General features: G+C 43.9%; 1 protein-coding gene across 2 annotated transcripts in view; it reads left to right on the plus strand.

Annotated features, from left to right (window-relative positions):
* LOC148013573 (chaperone protein dnaJ C76, chloroplastic-like) overlaps nt 1-19,471 on the plus strand; it is a 31,813-nt gene extending 12,342 nt beyond the window's left edge. For both annotated transcript variants that reach the window (XM_087668137.1, XM_087668138.1), the window contains exon 4: nt 18,235-19,471. In XM_087668137.1, the coding sequence (XP_087524263.1) occupies nt 18,235-18,951 (717 nt within the window). In that variant the 3' untranslated portion in view covers nt 18,952-19,471. The remainder of the gene's footprint in view (nt 1-18,234) is intronic.
* Nucleotides 19,472-20,077: the final 606 nt, after the last annotated feature.

A 20,077-nucleotide genomic window follows, 5' to 3' on the forward strand; every position in this document is an offset into this window, starting at 1 on the left:
TAGGGATGTCATTCTAAAAATAGTAAGTTCTGTACTCTGACTGTGCTTACTAAATTTGGTTGTTTCTATTCTTGACAGTATTCAACCCAAAAAGGAAGGCCATAGAGAAGAGACAAGTGTCAAGACACTTGTCACACAAGTTTCCAAGTGTCCCACCACTTGTCACATCTCATGACATGTGGCTGGACACTTGTCTTGTGCTACTCCACTTTCCCCTTTTGTACTAGCTCTCCCCTCTCCTATAAATAAGAGCTCGTTTTTCTTCATTCAACATCATTTTTCTTTGCTGTAAACTCATGTACAGTACCCACAGATAGCCAGAAACTGGCCCCATCCATTCCCATCATCATCCCCCACTTCTCCATTATCAAATTCCTCCATATTCCCTCTTCTATCACTGTTTTTTTTTACAAGACAGCAAGCCTGTAAATTCATTACAGCACCTCCTTCTCGGGCTCTTTCTTCCATTTTAGCTACAAGAAGTAAGCCCTATCCATGTACTGCTGATCAACGATGGAGAAAGGCTGAATTTCCCATTTTTCTTCTCTCATACTGTAATGAAATCAGTTCTTGTCATTGCATAATAGATAATGCATGTGTGTTTGTACATCTTTGCATGATCTTGTGAGAGTGAGAATTACTTCTTCTCACTCTCAGGTTGATTGTAACTGAGCTCTTCCCTAAGGGACTTGGGTTGAGTAGAAATACATTCCTTCGGGGGGGGGTTGCCCATCTTCAACCCTCAATCTTGTCTCCATTACTTTTACATTTTCATGGCTGTAATTTTGTGAGTAATTTTCACTTTCAGCTTTAAGTGTTCATTCTCTTTTATATTAAGTCTCGAAAACAAGCGAATATCATAATTGTTAAGCATACTACGTTGTTCGGGGCGTTTACATACGCAAAAGAAGGTATCGATTGCCTCTATGATCTTGTGGGGCTTTTGAGTAGTCCATCATAACAACCTTGGTCTGATGTGTTGGCCTCTTTGGGATGAAATCCTTTGGGACAAAACAGGGTGGAGTATGACTCTCCCTCCCATGGGACCATTTTGGACTTGAGAGTGTCAGAATAGGGTGCAGGGATGGAAGTGTGAGAACTTGTTGTAAACCCAAAAAGAGAGAAACACTGCGAAGAAAGAAGAACACTGCAAAGAACAAAAGGACTTAGAAGAGATATGCTCGGGAAATGGAATCCATATACAAACGCACAAGACTATTAGACTCAGGTCAAGAATCACTGGTAGTGGGCATTTTCTTCCTCTCTCCACTAGATGTGAACTTGTAAGTGAATGGTCTGAACACAAAGGAGGGAGTAGCAGCCTATAAATAGGTTCCAATCACGAACAGGGCAGCCAGAAATAATGTGCCCAAGAAATACAGTCAGCCACAATAACTGTGCAGTCTGGCATTAAAAACTGGCACAAATAATGCAGCCAACATCATGACTGGTACACAGCCCACTATACATGCACAGGCTTGCCCATGAGATATACATACACAACATTATCATGCGTTAATGCCTGATTTTGCTCTATTGAAATCCCAGAAATATTTATTAATGAAAAGGATTATTCAGTATGACAGATGTTAACATTTTTTTCTAAATGGACATGTTGTTTGCATCCTGTTCTATCCCTTATCATTGTTATCACTCTCCTACCAGCCATCAGCCATCACCTACTTCGTTGTTTCCCATACCCAGTGGAGTAGGTGCTGCCTAGCCTGAGGAGGTGTATGATGTTGCTTGGTGGTGCCACCTTGCCCTTGGAGGACATCACCAGCCCTCGAGGCTCATTGCCAGCTTGTCCACATCATTGCCAACTATCTCCATAATTTGTAACTTCCATTTCACCTATGCAGTCTGCATTTCTGCTCTGGGGGGACAGCCAACTGACATCATCATCCTTCAACATCTTGCTACCTAGTTGGGTTGTGTTTTCAGCCTGCACACCTTGCTTCCATAGGGGGACACTCGTTGCGTGTGGTGGGTACAACGTATATTTCTTGTTTGGTACTCATGTTCAGGTTTTTTTGGTTGAGGAGATACTTGTGCGGAAGGGTTTTCAATGGTATTGGTGATAGGAGTCCAGGGAGCCACCACTCTAGATCTATGGCAAACCATCATTAGTAGCCGAATTCTTGTAGCTCGTATAGGTATCATCATTTTTCTTTGTCAATGACATTTAATTTTAACCATTAAATTAAATGTTGATGTCTCTTTTAATGTTAATTGTTTTATTAACTTTTAATTGATGCTGATATTTAATGTTATTGTTGCTATTACAGTTGTATTAATCTTAATATTTGTTAACATTTATTTCTATGGCACTCTACTCTCCTCTCTCTCACTCTTATATGTGTGAATCCTTACCTTCCTCTCTCTAAAGTTTCTTTATTCTCTATACTTTTTTCTTTCTATTGACATCGTGACTTCTCATGGTGTATCTCCTTTTGATACACTTGTTGCTATTGAATCTCAATACATCAGGGATGCCCGTCCGGCTTCTCCCAAATTGGAGTACATGCACGAGCAGTGTCCTGAAAGATCCTCTTCCATGAAATTTGATGGGGATTCGTTAGTAGTGGTGATTCTACAAGCTCGAATCAAATACATATAACGATAGGTAGCTGAGCTGTACACTCCCTACTTTCCATTTGTGCCCACAGCCATGAGGATGTTGCCTCTTCAATTCCAACTTGATCCTTTTAAAGAGGAGAAGAAGGAATGCAATGTGACCAACATTGATTCATGGTTAGCCAAGTGGATAGCTTATTTATTCTGTATCAGTTCGATGATGCTTAGTGTATCGAATAGATGCAAATCATGTTATAGGGGAAGGCATACACTTGGTGGGCAGGGTTGCACCCCAATCTAGAGTCATGGGCAGATTTTCAATCCATTTTTCAGAAGTAATTAGTAATTGACAATTGGATTGAAAATTTTCGTAGGCTGTTTGAACTCGACATGGAAAAGAAGACCTTAGATGTGTATCCATAGAAATTTAAAGACCTTCACAAAACAAATGCTTTGGATGATCCTTAGGTGTTACTCTATATGCGTTATCTTTTCGGGTTGCTGTTGCACTATTAGAATGAGATGCTCTGAGCCCTTTACATTTCCTAGAGGACGTCTATAGGTGTGCCAAAAACTTGACAATATTTTGGCCGCGAGTAGGGGCAGCTAGTCAACAGGTGGGTCCCATCAAGTTGCTTCCACTTTCAAGCCAAAGAAAATATCTACTCTAGCAATAACATATCAATCACCTTCGGAGTTGTGCAAGAAGGATGGTAAATGCAAGGTGACTCATAGTGAAGATCACTCTAAAGGTTGCTCATGTGCATGCCATCAAATGGGGCACTTTTGTGGGGTTGAGGGTGTTCTCAAAACAAGAAGACAAAGTCAACTTCTAAGGCTTCGGTAAATACTATGGAAGCTCCAATTTCTTATGAATTTTTACTACAAGATTGCTTTGTTAATGTGAGTAGTTGTAATAGGTGTTCCATATATAAAACTGTGTTTGACCTACATGATGTTTTAAAGGTCATTGGTCATATTAATGGCCAAATAATTATGTTTTCATGTATCATTTCAATGCTTGCTTTCAGTTTGTGAACTTTAATCTAAGTCAAATGAGGACATTTGGAGCTCTAACACTGTCTTTGTTTGTCAATCCTTCTTGTGTGATAGTTGCCTTCATTATAGGCACATCAGGTGGAGATCAAGGTTTCTTTGCCTTGTACATGGCAGTCTTTGCCTTGTTTAGCGCGCTCAGGCAGGCAGCCCACATGGCACAGCAGTTTTTGTTTATCCTGCTGCTGTTCATGGACATTCACAGCATTTTTCCTGCATAGGCAAACCATTCCAGCATGGGCAGGAGGATGGCATTCATGGGCAGGAAGGACACTTTATGGGCAGAGATCCTGGGCAGACACTTTTAGTGAGCAGTTGGCCAGTTGCTGAGCGGTCAGCAGAATTACGACCAGTTGGCAGCAATTTGGCCACTTATGGCCGCTGGTCTGCCAGTTTCTCCTGCTTCTTCCTATTTATAGGTCAATCGTCTCCTTCCATCATTGCCTGTAGCTATTTCTGCCCCCTCTATTGTTTTTTGCAGCCATTCTTACCAGCCGTCTTCGTCTTCTCTCATCTTCCTCTGTCAAATGCCATAATTTCCAGCCATTAGCGCGTTCACTGACATGGCATTTACACATTAAGGGGCTGATTGTTTGCAGCCTGGTATTGTGTTTAGATCAGTGTGCTATTTCTTCAGCTTCATCTGCATTTCTTTCTCTCTTATTCTCTCTTCTCTTCTTTTTGTCTTCCATTGCTTCCTTTGCTCACTCTCATAGTATGAGAGTTGAATAAATTGGCTACTAATGAGGAATTAATGAACGCCTAATTTTCATTGCTTATGAAACCAACCTTCCTTCTTGGGGAGGGTGGTAATTCCCTGATAAAGCACTTAATTACAACAATTAGTAAATATAATAAATTGAAATGCACAGTTTACCTTAATAATCTTGGACAGTAGACAACCTGTCGGCCCCAAAAATGGTGTCCCTTTCGGTATTTCTTTAACTTCAATTGCCAATGAATGTATTACAAGCCAAGATTCCATGATCTCCTTGGTTGATCCAAAAGCCCCTTGCTGATCCAACAAGTAGCAAATAAATTGGGCAATTTGCCCCTTTATTTTCACCTAGGACTTGCTCTATAACTAGACTCCAACTGGCCAAATGCTACCCCAAATTTACAATGGACGGCTAGACATTTGAAATCCCTGACAATACAACAAATTGCAAGTGCTGATTTCAGTGTACAATGCCTTATCTTGTTGGCACGGGTTTCCAGGTGGTTGCTTAACCCTAGTTTTTGCAGATATTTAGGGTTTACAGTTGAGATCCCTCAACTGTCCACCAAATTTGACTGAGATATGCTCAAAATGGTTGAGAAATGCTGAGATCTCCTAAGAATGGATTAGAGAAGGTGAGAGAAAGCCAAGATGAGAGAAAAATTTGAATTTCTTTGCGAGAAAACCTAAAATCTACCTGTTGCTTGCTCCAACCTGCATTTAATGCAGTCATCTACTGCCAGGCACGCCTAAAATGCTGTCACTTGATTAGCAATGTTGTTGCTAGCCCCTAGAATGTGTCTCCCCACTGTCCCTTGCCTATTGAGGTCCCCAATGGCCATCTTTTGCAGTAAATTGTTGTTCTCTGATTAAAAAATGGTCTAGTAGCTCCGTCTCTCTCTTCCCCAAGCTGTAAACTAACTAAAATTTTGAGATCTAGTCTCGAAAAACGTTTTCTCAACTTGAAAAGGGATTTTGGCCAAGTGGCAGCCTTCTAAATCCATTTTTTCAACATTATCTAGCTATTTTATTAGTTTTTAGAATTAAATAACCTTAAAATTAATTTTAATTCTTCTGACCCTGCCCAAAATTAAATTTATCCATCCATAATTAAATTTGCTGGGCCATTTGGAACCTGGAGTGGTTCCCAACCTCTGTTGACGCTTAGACTAGCATTAATTAATAAATAGATATTTGTCCCTAGTGTCACCATTGACACTTTTTGGTCGAACAACTGTCCTAGGGTCAAAATTGACATCAATTGATTGCCAAAATCTATTTGGCATAACTTATCACTATTTTCGCTTTTTACCATGAAATAACTGCCATGTGCATCACATGTGCTAAACAACCTTGCATATTTGATTAATATCTTAATCAAATGTTATTGGCAAGAGTAGAGCATCTTAAAATTTCACATCCTCGTGATAGACCTTCCCTTTGAAATCCTTGCAATTGTCCTCGATTGCACTGCATTGTACCAAAGAAAAACTGCATTAGATTTTCCATAAGGCATTATAGTCACGACATTGGTCATTGTTGTCTAACCATGCCATATGCCCCAAACTTGCTGAAAATTTCCAACCAGCGTAAACATGATATAAATCTAAAAAACAGTCCAGAGTTGTTGCTAGAATCCAATTGGATGCATCTATAACTCATGTTTCTCAATTGTTTTGACTTCACAACCATAGTAAAGCATATTCTCAGCATAAGCCATAGCTGAAACTATCAATGGTATTTACTAACATGCTATTGTTCATGGAACAGGATGTAAACCATTGAAAATTGAGCATAATCTGATCATAAATTGATCACTTGTTGATTTGAGAATTGATCACAAATTGCTACAAATGTGAAGCCCAAATTGATTATAAATTGATTGCAAAAATTGATCAGCAATTGTTGCAAAAACAGATGCAAAACTAATCCCAAAAGTGGTCATAAACGGTTCTCAAACTGATAAAAAAACTGAGCTGAAAATGATCAGAATTTTATCTCAAAACTAAGGCAAAAACTCATGCCCAATTGATCATGAATTGATCCCAAACTGATGCAAAATTATTGTCTCAAAGCTGCAGTAACAACCATACTCATTTGCATACATCTCACCGTGACTAGTACACTGAGTAGTGATCTCATTGCAGACATACTGTCAGGACAGCATCTTGGATGTATGCTTATACATTCGAGATCCACTACATACGAGAGCTGTCCACAACTGGAGGAGTGAAAGTGCTATCTCCCCCTTGAGCATCAGACAATACTTTGGAACCCTGCTCCGTTGAATGTAATTGAGCCTAAACTAAAATCAGCTCTAACTGAAAGGCATCTAGGTAAAGCTGCAATTATTGAGGATGGTTTGCTAAGTCATCCTCTTCCATCCATTTTGTATCCATTGGTGAATAAATCTGAAGCTTCACTAAATATCTTTTGGAAACTTTACCTTTGACATTTCTTTCCTTAGGTGTCAATATCAACTCGGGTGCCAAGATCTCATCTAGCTGCTTAATCTTAGGCTGAATTTTAGTAGACATATTCTTTGGCACATCACTACGAAAATGTTTCAGCAAACTGACATGAAAGGCATTGTGTATCTGCCAATGTGAAGGTAATTTTTGTCGATATGCCACATTGCTAATCTTTTCCAACACTTGCAAGGGCCTATAGTAACTCATTCTCAACTTTGGATAGAATCTCTCTCTTCCTTTCATCTTTTTTAATCTTGCTTTTTAAAAACACAGTAACACATAATCGCTTTGCAAACTGCAAAGCACTTTTGTGGACATTAACTGCCTTCTTTTGCTTTTCCTGTGATCTCTAAAGTGCATATTTTATCTTTGCATAGGTTGCATCCAAGTTTTTCACATAGCAATCAGCCTCAAAGATCTTATCCTTAGTCTACAAGATAGGTGGTACCTTCTTGCCACCCTCAACCACCTCAAATAGAGCTTTGCGAGTGGAACTATGCATTGTATTGTTGTATGTAAATGCTAAACTCAACTAATGGCAAAAACTGCACCCATTGTCTCTTGTGGTTCGAAACATAGCACCTTAAAAGATCCAACATTGTGGAATTTGTTTCTTTAGACTGTCCATTGGTCTACGGTTGAAAGGATGATAAGAATTTCAACGTGGTATTCATATTCTCAAAGAGCCCCTTTCAAAATAATTTGGTAATCCGAGGGTCTCGATCATTAACTATTGACTCTGGCATACCATGATACTTAAAGATATGTTGCAAAAAATAGCGTGCCATATGATCAGACTTTATTTTCTTTCTTAGCAGAATGAAATGGGCTTGTTTGCTAAACTTGCAAATGATAGTCTATATCCTATTATTCCTTGTAGATGTCCTAGGAAGCTAAAAAATAAAGTCCATAGCAATGCTTTGCCAAGACCTATATAGAATAGGCAAGGGCTACAATAAGCATATCATCTTTTGCCTATCATGCTCTACCTTCTCACATATGATGCATATCCTAACAAACTGCTCTACATCATGCCTGAAAGCTGGCCAATAAAAGAAATGCTCCACTGATTTGATTGTGGTATTAATACCTTTGTGTCCTGCATGTGGAGGAGTAGGACTTTTAGGAATAACACTAGGCCTCAACTACTTTGTGACACACAGTTGTTCATGCATCATAAAAAATCCATCTCTAAGCACAAAATGCTCATGTCTCCAGCCATTGCAAAGCTAATTATAAGCATTAGCAAAGTTAGAGTCAGTAGCATATTGCTCTTTCATGGCATCCAACTCGGTGTGATAAACTATGTTGACAACTGAAATTTATGGCTTACGTGAGAGTGCATCAGCCACAAGATTCTTTTTACTATCAATATGTACAATCTGAAAATGAAACATAGGAGAGAAAATTTGTCCATCTCATATATTTCTCTAACAACTTTTTCTGCGTCAGAAAGTGTCTCAAAGTCTGATGATATATCTGCATTGTAAAATCAACCCCCAACAAATAATGTTTCCATGTAAACAGTCCATGAATTAGAGCCAAGGGCTCTTTCTCATAGACCTGCAAATTCTTCTCTGTATCATGGAGAATTTGGCTCTCATAAGCCACGACACGGCCATCCTGCCTAAGAATAGCCCTAATGCTGTTACCACATGCATCACACTGAATGACGAATGACTTCCTTAGATTGGGCAACACAAGCACAGGTTTTGAAATAATCTTTTCCTTTAACTTTTCAAATGCTGAAATTTCCATTGTTGTCCATCTAAATGGTACATTTCTCTCAGCAAAGCATGCAATGGAGATGCAATTTCAGCTAACCCATGTATATACTGTTAGAGGAGTCAGTTCTTGGACAGCAGTGTGTAGAGTCGTATGGCAGAGGACACGTCAGCAGGTGCCACGTCAACACAGTACAGACACCACCTCAATTGTTGCAGTCGGGCAGTTTTACTGCAGTCGGCTGCATTTAATGCAGCCGACCTGGTGCTGGGGATTTTCTATTTTTTGGCTATTTATAGCCAGTTTGTGGCACACTCTAGGATATTCATTATTCAGATTGTGATCTTGAGATCTGTTGGCTGAGACAAATTGTGCTCGGGTTGACGGAGATCGAGGTCATCAAGTTGGAGACACACGCAGATATTTCCTTTGCCCCTGTGTATATTTCTGCACTCTTATATAGCATACTACACTGCAGATTTTCTGCGTTTACACTGTCTCCTTTTCTCTCTCTCTCTTCTCTCCGTGTTCACTCTCTCTCAGTCTTTGTCCTACGCTTCCGCATTGCTGCACTCTGACATGGTATCAGAGCGGTGAAGATGGACTGACTGAGGGTTGAACCTATCTGAAGAGGAGATTTCAGCGCGACATAAGGTTGCGTTTCCAGGATTCGAGGGCGAGCAGGAGGGCTGCGCATCGGATCAAGGCTGAAGCGAGCGTGGGCATGCGGGAAAGGAGTCCAATCGGTGAATTTGTTGCAGGTTATTGCTGTTTGAAGGGGAGGAAGGCTGCGTTTTAGGTCTTCCATTGCAGATTTTACCTTTTCATCGCTTTGGTGGGTGAAGAAGGTACGGACAAAGACGGAAATAGCCCTACCAGGCTGTGTTTACATAGTCAGAGGGGGTTGCTTTTGCGTTTGTGCAGACATTGCAGGTGAACATGTCTACAGAGGCTGATTTGGAGTTCCAAGCGATCATGGACAGGAAGGTGCCTGTCCCACCGGCTCTTCCATCAGATCAAAAGCTTGATGGTGACAATTACTACATTTGGCGGGTGATGATATTGGCCATTCTGGAGTCTTATGATTTGGAGGAGCTTGTGTTGGAGGAGATCAACCGGCCTTCGGTGCTAGATGAGTCCAAACTCTCTTTCAGTGCTCGTGCGGAATTGACCAAGGCCCAGACTCATTGGAACAAATTGAATGCTAGGATTCGTTCTTTTCTTTTTCTGTCTTGCACTATAGCCGTGAGAGCTTACATCGAGCACTTGACGGTGGCTCGAGAGATATGGCTAGAGCTCAACCAAATGTACAATTGGATGACCCTGATGAAGAGGGTTTCTTTGGAGGTGCACATGCGGACCTTGTCCGTGAATAAGTCTTCTTGGGAGATGATGAGATGACCAATGCAGCCACACGTCCAATGCATGTATTGTGGTGGAAACTACCTACGAGCCATGTCAAGATCCTAGGTCACAACCTTGCACTAATTGCGGTAGGCTCGACCATGATGCCATGCATTGTCAATTACCTTGGAGACTCCCATACTCGCAGCCTTACAGTCAACCCTACCTTGCGAATAGGCTATCAAACTTCTTTGGAAGGGGAGCCCCATTGGCCCTCCCAACACCTAATGGCACTAAGCCGTTCATGGCCCAAGACCATAGGAACCAACTCTTCCCATCGAAGAGTCGACTCCCGCCTTGAAGCAATAAGGGCGGATAAAAAGTACCGAATCGTGGCGGCAACTGGGACAGTAAAGTGATCGCCATGTCTTCGGAGGAAATAGGCTTCCCCGCATTTTGAACCTGCATCTGAAGTTGCTGAAGCTTGTTGATGTGTTCTCGAAGAAACTGAATAAAACGGAGTGCTCATGCTCAACAGACTAGCTGGAGGTGATGCAGAAACACAAATACATCATGTATACAAGCCTCTCAGGGCGGTCTAGGGGGGATGGGGGCAAGAAGCCATGGAGGGGGGATGTATCGCCATCTAGGGTTGCTTGCCTGTATCACGAAAAATAGGTCTTGGCCGCCCCAGGTATGCATGAAATGACCACGGAGCTCTTGACGAGCCTTGGCTCGCCCTGCATCTGATCCCAACGGTTGCGGAGGGAGTGGATGATGGAGGTCCAGAGCTCAGCTAGGGTTTCCTGTGCTGAAAGTCTCTCTTCGCCGAAAGTCTCTTGACACCGCGCCTTCCAGATATGCCATCTAGTAAGACTCCCTATGATCTCCCATACCTCAGAGTGGTTCGTTGTGGGCTCCAGTACCTGGCGGATAGGTAGAGCCTCCAAACCGACCACTGCGCACGACCCTGCATCAATGATGAATATCGTGTCCTGCATCCCGGTCTCATACAGAAGGTGACGGCCCTGGCTGACTGCCTGCCAACAAAAAGCTCCCTATGAGATACATCCAAGGCTGGGTGCTGTACGACGTAGGATGCGGCATGCTTCTCTTCACACGAGCTGCGCCTCCTCACATGACTAAAGACAGTGCTTTGGGGTTTCTAGAGGCTGCTGTGTGCAACGCTTACAACCTCCCTCCTTCTGCATCCGGGCAAGCCAACTTTCCATCGCCAAGCCTCCATGTGCCACTAGCCATAAGAAATATGATACCCTCCTTGGCCTCTAGCTATCCCATAGGCGACGCCAGAAGGTTCGTCAGAACGGCTCCGTGATGCTGTGCTCCGCCCAATGCCTACTACGTGATGACGCCCAATCCATATGCTCTTGCATCAGTACGTGTCTGTCAATCCTGGTAGTGTACTTTAGGAACCTCGGTGGCTTCATGGTGAGTGCACTGGTCGGCCATAGCCACTCTCCTAGATCCCACTCCAGCTCATCAAGTGGTCTGCCCTCCGAGATCCCAAAGGCGCTACTCCCTGAGCTCCTTCTAGAAAACATAGGGGTCCAATCACCATGTCTTCCTCTGAAGGCCTATCACCCGAATCCTCCACGAAAGGGCAGCTATCTCCTCATCCTGCTACCCTCTGTCAAGGGCCAGACGCCCTCTCCTAAACGGTGAAGAAAGTCCCTCGTGGGGCGCTGTCCACTCTACCTGCTACCTGTAAAGGAATGCCTGCTAGTGAAAACCTGGCGGCCCATACCTCCCCGGGCTCTATCGGCACTCGTGTCGGGGGAGCAAGCCACCCCGGAGGTATTGCTGCGTCTATCTCCCTTCGCCTCAACTCCACTCCTCTCTGGCAGCTTGATACTTGTTGCAGCATCTCCTCATGTGCCATCTTGTACACCTCCCGCCATGTCTTGATGGTATGAGCCGGGCCGGCCTCCCAACCAGCCCACTAGATGTGGGAGCGCTCGCCAATCTGTGCCCCTTCCCGTTCTTTCACCTGGGGGTTCCAGATCCCCGGCTGACGATCTATCTCCTCTTGGCAGCGTGGGGGGCTCTGGATTAGGGCCTTACAGAGGCCCTACCACACACGGAGTAAGCTGCGTAGGAAAGGTGATCTGGGCTGACGTGAAGATCCATCTTATGGACGGCCTTCACCCATCGCCAAGCCTCGGTCTATAATCCTGAAGACCCTCTTGCAATAGGACCTTCCAGGTTTGCTCTCCCGGTGTGAGGCCGCGGACAACTAGCTTGCCCAAGAGGGCCATACTCTGAAACTGTAGGTCTATGATCTGAAGCCCTCCCTCTGACCGATGCCATATGATGGTCGCCCACGCCACCTTTGCACGGGAATCCCTAGAGCCGTCTGACCTGGACCAAAGGAAGTTCCGCACTAGGCGGCGAAGTTGCACTATGCAGGATGAGGAGAAGCACCAACACGTGGCGATGTACTAGGCCGTCGCTAGGAGGACCTGGTGTAACCACCAGGGCTCGGCCGGCCAGTGAGAGGCGAGCCGTGCTCCAGTAGGTTAGCTTCCTCCGAATAGAATCGAGGACTGGAAGAAACTATTGGGCAGGAGTGATGTCGAGTTCCACCTGGAATCCTAGGTACCGGAGGGTCTGCCCTCTGCTCACCCATAGGTGGACGCCCCACTCCGTACTAGAGTCCGGGTTTGTGAGGAAACCAATTGACTTTCGCTAGTTGATTTTCGCTCCCGCTTCGGAACAGAACACCTCAAGAGCCAGCCTCACTCTCTCCAACATCAACTCATCATCCTCTATGTAGAGTGCTGTATCATCTACATACTCTGAGTCTAGCAACTCAGTCTCCTCTCTCACTGGAAGCCGGAGGCCGCGTAATCTGCTCACACGGGACCTGAGGAAGTGAGGTATTGCCTCTGCAAAGAGTAGGAACATGTACAGGGCCAGGAGGCAGCCTTGTCGAACCGATCTCTCCAGCCGAAACTCCTCCCCTCGCCTACCACCTATGAGAACCTTGCTGGTGGCTGATCTGTAAAGTGCGGCGACCCCGCGAATCCAAGTCTGGGGGAAACCCAACCTCACCATGGTGCCCTCTAGGAAATCCCAGTCCACCTTGTCATCAGCTTTCTCGAAATCCAAGAGTAGTACGGCCAGTCTCTGCCCACTGTGCTGAGCTCACTGTGTCGTCTCAAAGAAGATGAATACATTGTCTAGGATACTCCTATCCTGGACAAAGCCTGTCTGTGTGTCATGGATGATGTCTGGTAGCACGGGGCATAGTCGCTTACCAATCATCTTTGCCAGTGCCTTATAGGCCATTGACAATAAGGTGATCGGTCTCCACTGGGAAAGCTCCAATCGGTCTCCCCTTTTGGGGAGAAGACTGATAAGGCTTGCCGAAAGGCTCCCTGGCATTTGTCCTGAAGTGAAAATCTCCTGGAAGGCCATCAGTAGGGGATCCTTCACCACTTCCCAGTAGGTAGTAAAGAAGGCCTTAGAGAGGCCATCCTCTCCTGGGCATTTCTGCGCATCCTATGTATGGAAAACCTTCTCTAGTTCCTTCTCTGTGAAGGGGGCTAGGAGTGAGTGTCCCATATCCTCTGTGATCCCAGACCTGTTGACTATATCATTGTCCTCTAGCTGAGGCCGTCTCCTTCTGGAAAAGGTGTTTGTAGTAATTAGTGGCAATCTCCATCACCTTGTCTGGGCTAGAACGAGTCCTCCCATACTGATCTCGAAGGTTGCGTATTTGCTCTCCTGAGGTGCAAGGCTGGTGCACTTGGAAAAACTTCTTGCACATTGTGTCTCCCTTCTGCGCCCAAAAAGCTGCTGAGGTGCGAAAAGAGAACTCAGAGCGCCTGTCCTCTAGGCCAGCAATGGTTGCTCATACTTGCGCCTCCTGTGTGTGGAGGGTGGGATCCCCTGGTGCCTCCTGTAGTAATCTCTGCATGGCTGCAAGGTCCCGTCGGAGCGCTCTCTGCTCCTCCCAGCTTTGCTGCATGGCCTGTATGGCTGTCTCTTGGCAGATTCTGCTCGACTCGGCTAGAATCTCTGCAACCTCCTCTGCAATCTGGTCACTCCTGCCCCACTCCCTAGTCCAGAGCTGCTCTATCTGCCTCGTCATCCCCTCCCTCCTATAGATCGAGTCAGGAATCCTACAGGATCGAGTGTCTAGGGCAGATGTTGGGGGATCTAGTGTCAGGAGAACTGGGCAATGATCACACAACATGGTGCTCGCCAACTGCCCAATTTGGCCTCTACGAGAGCCTTCCCACTCTCCCATATAAAACCTGTCCAACCGCTCCAGCAGGACTTCACCTAGCCGCCTGTATCCCCAAGAGAAGTCTAGCGACCTCTCCCTCCTGTGGAAGGCAGGGTCTCTCCAGGCATCACGTGCACCTACTGCCAATAGAAATACCTCCCACGCCTCCTGCTCCTCCCCGGTCATGCCCTGATAGTTTTTGCCTCTGCCCTGCTGGTCCTCCAAAGCCTCCAAGTTGTTGAAGTCTCCTCCAACGATCAAGGAGTCCACATCTGGGAGTCGATCCGCGATCTCCACCCAGAACCTGCTGCGTATCCTAACCTCCGTAGGGGCATAGACATTGAGGACTCCAAGGCACGAGTCCCCAATATCCAGTCTGATCTATAGAACCCTCCCTGCCACTATCGTCTCGTGGTCTCGTACACAGGTGGTGAGACTCGGGCCAATAGAGGTGCATATGCCTCCACTCCTGCCATGGGCACCTATGGCATGCTCCTAGTAAATGTGCGAGCTGCCCGGGAGTACCTTTCCTACCCGCTGGACCTGGGAGCGAGTGAGCTTGTGCTCCTGTAGAAGTAAAATGGCGGGGAGCTGGTGGCGCACGCCACGGGTCAGCGGGAGGCGCACTGGAGATGTCGGGGGCGATGGAACAATGGCGCATTGGTAGGAGCTCCTTACGATTTTCTTCGGAATGTCTTTTGGCCAAGCCTCTTAGAAGAAGGGGAAGGACCAAAAGAAAAAGAAGCAGGACAATAAATCCAAGAAGGATAAGGAGAAGGAATTGACTTGCCATATTTGTGGTAAGACCGGTCATTGGAAGAAGGATTGCATCGACAAAGACAAGGACACTAAGAAGAAGGACACGAAGGATTCTGAAGTGGTGGTTGCACCCTCATCAGTTGCTTTTCTACACTTAGCGGTCATTGAGGACTCTCCACCGAAGACTTCTGATGCTGCGATGGCAACTTCCCAGGCTCATGAGTGGATCGTGGACAGTGGTGCCTCCCGGCACATGACTCCTTCTCTCGTTGGTGTTGCCCATTTGCGACCTTCGCATGGGCAGATTCTCATTGGAGACAACTCTTCTGTGTATATTTCTGCGCGGGGTGAGATGCAGCTTATTCCCTATGGACGTGGTGGTACCCACACTTCCGAGGTGCTGCATGTGCCAGGCTTGGGGTATCATTTACTTTCAGTTCATAAGATTTGTTCTCTTGGCCTCTTGGTGGAGTTTGACAGCGATACTGTTCGCGTCCTTGATCATGGATCGAGGAAGGTTCTCTCTGCAGGGTATGAGGAGAATGGCATCTACAAATTGAAGTCTTCTACAACTCTTACCTCTCTTCTTCGTACCTCTTAGACACAGTCCGAGCTATGGCATGCTTGGTTTGGCCATCTGAACTATGAGTACCTTCGGAAAGCGTCGCGAGGGTCGTTTGTCCAAGGATTGCCGGACATAGTGGTGAGCCATCAGCCATGTGTCTCTTGTATTCGTGGAAAACTACAGTTGCTAAAGGTTTTGCTTAGCGCCCCGGCATTGATTTCCATGATACTTTTTCCCCCACTGCTCGTATGGTGACTATTCAAGCTGTTCTTGCCTTGGTTGGCTATAGAAGATTGCCTACCTATCAGTTGGATGTGAAGTCGGCCTTTTTGAATGGTGATTTGCAAGAGGAGATCTATGTTGAGCAGCCTCCTAGCTTTCGATCCTCGGATGGGAAAGTTTACAGGTTGAAGAAGGCCTTGTATGGCCTCAAGCAAGCTCTGTGTGCATGGAACGAGAAGATTGACTCGTTTCTTCAGTCGAAGTTGGGATATGGACGCTCCAAGGCCAATCCGCAGCTTTATGTGCACATTTCCGAGGTTGGTCGTGTGTTGTTTGTGTTGTATGTTGATGTTTGATTCTACTAGGGGATTATGCACAGAAGGTCCAAGGATACCATCGTCATCGATGTATTCAAGAATGACAAATAGAAATGAACAAGGCTTATCTTATTGCATGGAAAGACTAAAAAGGAAAGTTACAGAAGGATTATAGGATTTTGGCTATGGCTTCCGCCGGATGGCTCTTAAGAGGTTTAGTTATACATCGTATAGATGTTGGGCTATAGAGATCAGTAGGCTTCTTTGCTCTCTCTTCTCTGTCTTTCTCTTCTCCTCCTCCCCCTCCGAATGAAGCAAGTGGTTGCTTATATAGTTTTTTGGTGAGGGTTCCTTGTTTGATTGGGTTATGCGCTATGACTCATTAGTGCGCTTTGCTTTTGTGCTGTAAAGTTGATGTGGTTGTTAGTCATGCCAGTATATAAGGGCGGTCATGACTTTACATCGTGGTTCTCCTTTTCTTGAGAGTCTTTTGACTTATGTGCTCAAGAGAAAAGGATTGACACGTTTGATACAATTATTGCATTCCTTTGCATGGTTGTTGGTGCAGAAGAGCTCTCTGCACTTTTCAGAGGAATCTTTGTTTTCCATTATTTCTTCAATCACTTTTTTCAAAGTGTATTTGTCGTGATCATTCATTTCTGAATAATCTTGGATTAACATTGTTACGTCAGCTTGCTGGTATACCTTGCTGACTATGTTGCCCTTTCTGAGGATCTTTTTCATTTGTTTGACTATTATGCCTAATCCTTGTGATCTTTTGAAAGGAAGACAGGTTAGGTTAGTTAAACCAGTTTTCTCGATTTTTTCGAGTGTAAACATTTCTTGCTTTTTCACTTCTCGGATAATACTGAAGTGAATACCGCGGGTGTAGTTAACTTCTGGTGTTGCATTGAAGAATTTTATGTTTAGTTGAGCTGTTAGGTTTTTCTCAATGCGATGATTGGCTGACCATTGGAATATCTCGGGTAATTGAGATATTTCATTACAATCTTTAGTAAGATAAATTTGATCAAGAAAGCCAAAGTAAAATAGCTTTCTCACTATTTTTGGATCTGCTCCAGGCATGATTGTTACTCTTGGGTATTAGGTTGTTACCGTCTTTATGTATGGCGGTTGCTGCTTCATCTGATTGACTTTGTTGACAATTTGTTGATATTCACTAATGAATTCTTTTTCATTGATGGCGCTGTAGGTAGTGTCTACTACCACTGTGCTGCTTGAGTCATTATTACTAGTCGTATAGTTCTTTTTCGTGGAGTTATCCACTAAAAGCTTCTCATCAGTATTAGTAGTACTAGTCGAATTATCCATGACATTGTCATGTGGATTATAGACCTTTTTCAGGTCGATGAGGTTATTAGTCTTTTCCAGACTATTGGGGTTATTAGTCTTGTTCAGACTATTGTTATAGACCTTTTTGAGGTCGATGTTATCAGTCACTAATGGACTGTTAATTTTAGCCATTGGTTGGCTGGTCGATGCTGAATCCCAATAAGATAGGGATTTGCAGACTTTTCCCCTTTTCCTGCATAGAAACTTCATTCATGGTTTCGATTAGCTTTTCAGCTTTATTCTTTATAATTTTTATTTGTATGAGAGTTTCCTCGAGTTCTTCTTTTATCTTGTCCATGCTCCTTCTCTGGTCAAAAAGTCAGCAAGAACATTAGTAATACCTGAAACATATTCGATAACAAAATTATAATAAGAGAAGAACAACTGCCATCTCTTTAATCTTGTATATTGTGGAAGATTACTAAGATTATTGAAGATTAATCGTCTTACTTGTGTATTATCAGTTTGTATCACAAAATGTGTTGGTAATAGGAAAAAGTTAAACTTTTCTATTGTCCTTTTTATTGCTAATACTTCTTTCTCATTGATGTGGTAATTCTTTTCTGTATTTGTAAATGTACCACTACTATATCTACATATCATTTCTTGTAGATCTTTGTTTACTTCTTTTAATACGCCCCCCCAGAAATTGTCCGAGGCGTCAGTCTCTATTACCAGTTTTCCTTGTCCAGCTGGCAACTGAAGACAAGGCAAATTTCTGCATTGTCTTTTATATTTTTTATGGCTTTTGTATGTTGATTTTCCGAGTTCCATTTTGTATTTTTCTTGAGTAATTTTTGTAAGGGATTTCTTTGTTTAACCAAATCCTGTAGCCAGTTACACTTACTTTGTATGGATAACTGCCGTTTTTCCAGGAAACACCTGCTCAAAGAGAAGCACGATTGGCTGCACTGGAAGGTTTGCAAACCAGGGCAGGGCGATGGTGGTACCATTTCATGGGAAACCCAGACTCAAACAAGCATGCTTCTGCAGGTTTAAGTCGTGAGACTCAGGGAGCTATTGTTCCCTCTAGTTATAGTAGAGCCACACGAGCTGGAGGTAACCCCTATGATCAGAATTATGCTTTTAAAGGTGAGCTTCACAGACTATTTGAAGCAGCTTTTCAGCGACGACGTGAAAGAACTGTTGGTGATAGCAGATTTGCTGCTGATGATGATGAATACTGGATTCCAATCAGTCAAGTGGGCCGCTCAAAATTGTCTGGTGATGAGAATCAGGGTTTTACTCGAGGAGAATATTCCAAACTGAAGGAGGTGAACAACACAATGAAAGCAAGCAATACACCAGCAAGTAGATTCACTGTACAAGAGCAAAGCATCTCTGTGGTTATTCCAATAATCATTTCGGGTATCGCAAACTGCTACATCAGGATGACAGCAGGGTCAGAGACATCCTTTCTATCTGATGCAGGAGGTTTAGGTCCTATTCCCTTGGAGTGGATAAACAGCCAAGGTATGCAGAGTTTATTAGCAGCTGCTGTGTGGTATATGATTGGAGTTGCTGTAGCCCAATGTTTTATATATACAAGGAAGCTGCTGTATGGTGCAAAGGGGAAAAAAGATTCTCTGTGAAGATAATTCGGATTGCAAATGGATGGGTCATTTGAAGTTGTCTCCTCGAGAGTAGTTCTTTCGCTTGCTACTTACGTTTAGAAACAATTGTATCTCTACTGCTATCCATCTGGCCTTGTAAAATCTGTGCCCTGGTTCAGGTTATATCTGTTGGGCATCCTAATGACTGCATTTTATCAAACACATGGGGTGTATAGTTTAGAAGCTGTTGTCTGCTTATGATCAGAGCTGCTGTGGCCCAGGGCTGTATATAAACAATGAAGCTGCAGTATGGTGGAAGAGAGAAGAGATTCTTCATGGAGATAAGTCAGATAGCAAAAGGTTGTGCTATTCGAAGTCTCCTTCAGACTAGCTACTTCATTCACCTGCTACTTGCATTCAGAATCCAATTGTATCTACTGCTGTGTATGTAGTGTTGTACAATCTATATGCTGGTAAATTGTAACTACTGGGATTGTATTAAACATAAGAGGTTGTACATTTACCTACTTACAAGGAACCGGTCGGTATTCAATCTGTTTAGTGTTGTAACTCTTTGTATTGTCTTAGACACAACATGCATTCTAAGTCACTGGCAACAAACCTAATACTCCTGAATCTTCATCTTCATCTTCACTGTACACTCCACCATGCAAATGAAGGAAGAAGAAGAGGAAAAGAGAAGAAAGCTAGAAGTGGAGCAGGGTTACAAAGAGTGGGTGATACGACAACAGGAAGAAGAGACAAACTGCAATAAGAGGTGGATAGATTGGCAGATAGAAGAAAGGACAAGAAGAAAGACAAGAGGCAAAACAATGAGGAGGAAGAGGAGAGTGAGAATTTAGAAGACGACTATGGTAAGTTTAAGATACCCCAATCCATCAAGTACAAAGAAGAGAGAAATGGATTGATTTTGAAAAAATGGATTGTGAAGGTAGATAGATATTTCAAGTATGCTAGGATCATTGAAGACAGGAAGGGAGAAATAGCAGCCATCTACTTAGAGGAGGAGGATGCTAGTTGGTATTTGTTGGAACATGAGCAAGGACACACAATCTTTTCATGGGAAGAACTCCAAGAGGAACTCAAAGGCTATTCTATCCCGAAGATGTAAAAATTCAAAGTTAGAGATGAGTGGAGAAATCCC

The sequence above is a fragment of the Lygodium microphyllum genome, chromosome 26 (assembly GCF_053477565.2).
Source record: "Lygodium microphyllum isolate KBCC chromosome 26, Lygodium_microphyllum_v1.1.10, whole genome shotgun sequence".
In the NCBI taxonomy this organism is placed as follows: domain Eukaryota; kingdom Viridiplantae; phylum Streptophyta; class Polypodiopsida; order Schizaeales; family Lygodiaceae; genus Lygodium; species Lygodium microphyllum.